Source organism: Condylura cristata, unplaced genomic scaffold (genome assembly GCF_000260355.1).
Source record: "Condylura cristata isolate star-nosed mole 26May11 unplaced genomic scaffold, ConCri1.0 scaffold00037, whole genome shotgun sequence".
Classification (NCBI taxonomy): Eukaryota; Metazoa; Chordata; class Mammalia; order Eulipotyphla; family Talpidae; genus Condylura; species Condylura cristata.
The window spans coordinates 9,617,283-9,620,823 of NW_004567138.1; the positions used below are offsets into that span (position 1 = coordinate 9,617,283).

Consider the following 3,541-nt stretch of genomic DNA (forward strand, 5'->3'; position numbering starts at 1 on the left):
ATATTATTAATATATTTGATACACACTAATAATATAGAATTAATACTATACATTAATCTATTAGGACCTTTGGTTCCTACTGAAGAAAAGTAAGCAATTAGTTCATGTTATTAAAAGTTTATAACTTGTCTCTCTTATGATTGTTTAAAACTTGAATATTTCCATTTATATTTGGAACAATATTTATAATCCCTTTTAGCCCACTTCTATCATTTTAGCACTTTCAGTTTCAAAGAACTTAGACTTGGAAGCCACTATAAGATTCATTTAGAAACTCAGCTCCCTCATTGAAGAAGTGAGAGAGAACTTGAGTTGCTCAGACTCACATAGAGTTTGGTGCCAAGCTGGTATTAGAACCTCAGATAGATTTTCTTTTCCATTGTTTCCTAACTCACTTTTAGCAATAAAGATTTTGCAAAAAACATTGGACAAGCTGTTGGAACAGCTTGTAATTCCATACCAGGCCACTAACTCATTACCTGCAAAACTCTGTAGGCACCATTTTTTCAAATGTACAAAAAGAAAAAGGAAGTGGACACAGTGGTCTGTGATCATCTGGTCCCTGCTCTCTGGAACTCCATGTCTAGGTCTATTTTTCACTGATAAATGTTCAAGTCTCATTTGTAATCTTGTTCTGTTTTATTTCTCCTCAATGTGGTATAATTATAAAATACTATTTTTTAACACAAGCTAAGCAACCTCTATTATCAGACATATTCCAGATAGAGGGGAAATGCCCTGAAAAATCAGAATTTCCATGCTAGCTCATGCTATGACCCCTGTTTTCTGTATAATCAAAATATTCCAAGCAACCATCAGTTTTCTACTGAACTGCTCAGCCTCATAAGGTGCTGCCTGGCTCAGGTGAGCAAGCGCTGCCTCAGGATGGGAAAGTCCTCTTGGAATCAAAAATATTACAACTGGCTAATTAATAAAAACAACTATAACAAAATTAATACTGCAAGACAAGGCAATACTAGAATAATCAGAATTCTTTTACTGCCTGGAAGAGAACCCAAATCCTATCTCTCTACTATCTCACATAAGTTTTATATTGTTTAGTTTTCTATTGTTTAGTTTTCAAATAAGGAGCTTCACCTAAATCCTCTATTCAGCTTTTGAGGAACTTTACTGTATCTCTTTGTGATTGACTTACAAGAGAATCACTCCACCCTAGCCCGCGACCTTACTCTGTCCTTCACATCTCCACCCTAATCCTTGACTTTACCCTCTAAGATGTCTTAGTAAAAATGAAGGTCATAGAACAGCATTTCAGGTCTAAAGGAATTTTATTTTTAGCCAACCATCACTAAAAAATGTTAGCTTTAAATTTTATGGACTTAGCTTAATTTTAATAGATCAATGTTATAATCTTAGCTGAAGGTCTATACGACCCCAAACTGCTCTCTGAAAAAAGACTGTGATCTCAGCCCAATTCATATGTTAACTGCCTGCCTAAAATGTATAAAATAAACTTCTGCTGACAGCAGAACAGGAAGACTTGCACTCAACTTCAATTCCAGTGTCTTCCTCGCTCCCCTTCCCCCTTTTTAGCCTTTCCCCCCTATTTTAGGAATCTCTGCTCTCCGATGCCGCTCCCACCTTGAGACCCTGCCTGTTCTGCCCCCCAATAACCCGTGATAGGGGACAAAAGGTCTCTGACAGTTTTTACCTAAAGAAAGAAAACCTAGCATAGCAGATGTATCCAAAATGAACCTGAACACTGTTGAAGTATGTATTTGTGTAACATACTGGTGCACATTTCCATGAGTCACAAAAATATTACAGCTACACCTCATGCAAGAACCAAACCTCTGTGATAGCGCACATCGATGAAAATAATGCTACACGCCTAAGCTTGCTGAATCTTCTCACAATGCTGGGCACCTAGTACTGCCGGCAACACAACTCTCTTGCATCTTTATATACACACATATTTACTAAAACATATACTGTATGTAATACAGTATATATAACATAGTCTACATAATAGTGTGTGTGTGTGTATATATATATATATATATATACATATATATTATATACATATACACTGCATGAGATTCAGAGGTTCACACCTCTTCAGAACTGAGTTACCACAGCACACCTACTACCAGGCCCCACAGTCCTCCACCATCATCCACCAGGCCCAATCCACACTTTGCTCCCTACCTTCTCTTGTCCAGTAGCCTCATTTCTGCAGACAGATTTCTCAGATTTTAGTTTGATTTTTTCTGCTTCTTTCTTTTGTTTCGCTGAAACTAACCATCTTTTAAGAAATTTGACTCAAGGGGCACACCCCTTGAAGCACTCTGTGTGTGTATGTGTGTGTGTAATCACACACACTTGAAATGTAAATCAACAAAAATTCCTCCCCTTACCACAGTCTACTCATGCTGACCATTTATCTTCCATTTGATCCATCCTTTGGCTTTGTGGCAGCCTCTAATTTATCCAGCCCCTTGTTATTTCTCTATCCAGAAAAGCAGCAACCCTGTACCCAAAGAGGACCTGAGTTCTCTAGCTTCCTCCCCCTCCCTGGGGAACCCCCTGAGAGCATTCTCCTCCCCAAGGTCAGGTACTGTTTTCAACACACAGATGGAATATGAATCAGTTCCCCACCATCTTCAAAAGATTCCTCATCCTTCTTACCTGCCAAGACAAGGACACCCACCTATTTCAATGTGCGTGGAGATGCCACATGAGGAGGCTCCCGGGCTGAGCGCACCCAGAAGAATCAGCAGGCCAGACCAGATCCTGGAAGCAGACATCTCTGGTTACTTCCTGCAGCTGCTCACAGACTGAAATCCAGGCCCAGACCCACAGCTTCCCTCGGAGAAACCTAGCCTCCTTTCAAAAAGAATACATTTTTCTGGAAAAGTCAACTCTTTAACTACTGTTTAACTCCGCCAGAACAGCAAACAAACCCTGGCAAACCTTTGGGCCTGGGAGAGGGAAAAAAGTGATACAGTGAAATGGAAAAGGCTCTGGGGGAAGCTATGGCATCTTCTGAGCGAGGTTTCTCTGGGTTTCTATTTAAGAAGAAGTTCGTTTCAGAACCAAGTTGTCTCCCAACATCCTTTGCTTTCTTAAAAGAATACTCACCTTCCTCTATCGACAGGCCATCTATTAGAGCACCTCCTCTGATTAGGGGTGATCTCCCACGCATCTTTCTCCCACATTTATCAAGCTGCTGGGATTCCTCAGCCTGCAAAGCCACAGGTGCTGGGGAAGGCTTATGAAGATCAGCCAGAACCAGCTTCTCTTTTAGAATTTGGCAACAGATACTGACTCTTCTATGAGATTACACAAGAGCAATCACTCCGGCTCTGTCTACCTGACTGTCCCTACGTGGCTTATCTGGAGCCGGTTACACTGTCAGATTCCTGCAGCCCCAGCAGAGATGCTGATGCCAATGAAGGTGGGAGGGAAGAGCAGGAGATCAGATTTAGGACCAAGAAACAAACTCAGAAAATACCTATCATGGGGCATCCCATCAATAGCATTTAATCCTTGGGAAGCATTCTTTTTTTTTTTTTTTTTT

General features: G+C 40.4%; 1 protein-coding gene across 2 annotated transcripts in view; it reads right to left on the minus strand.

The window, feature by feature from the left end:
* Window positions 1-2,988, minus strand: part of GPLD1 (glycosylphosphatidylinositol specific phospholipase D1) — a 44,740-nt gene extending 41,752 nt beyond the window's left edge. For both annotated transcript variants that reach the window (XM_004693318.2, XM_012732952.1), the window contains exon 1: window positions 2,672-2,988. In XM_004693318.2, the coding sequence (XP_004693375.1) occupies window positions 2,672-2,768 (97 nt within the window). In that variant the 5' untranslated portion in view covers window positions 2,769-2,988. The remainder of the gene's footprint in view (window positions 1-2,671) is intronic.
* Between the last annotated feature and the right edge of the window lie 553 nt (window positions 2,989-3,541).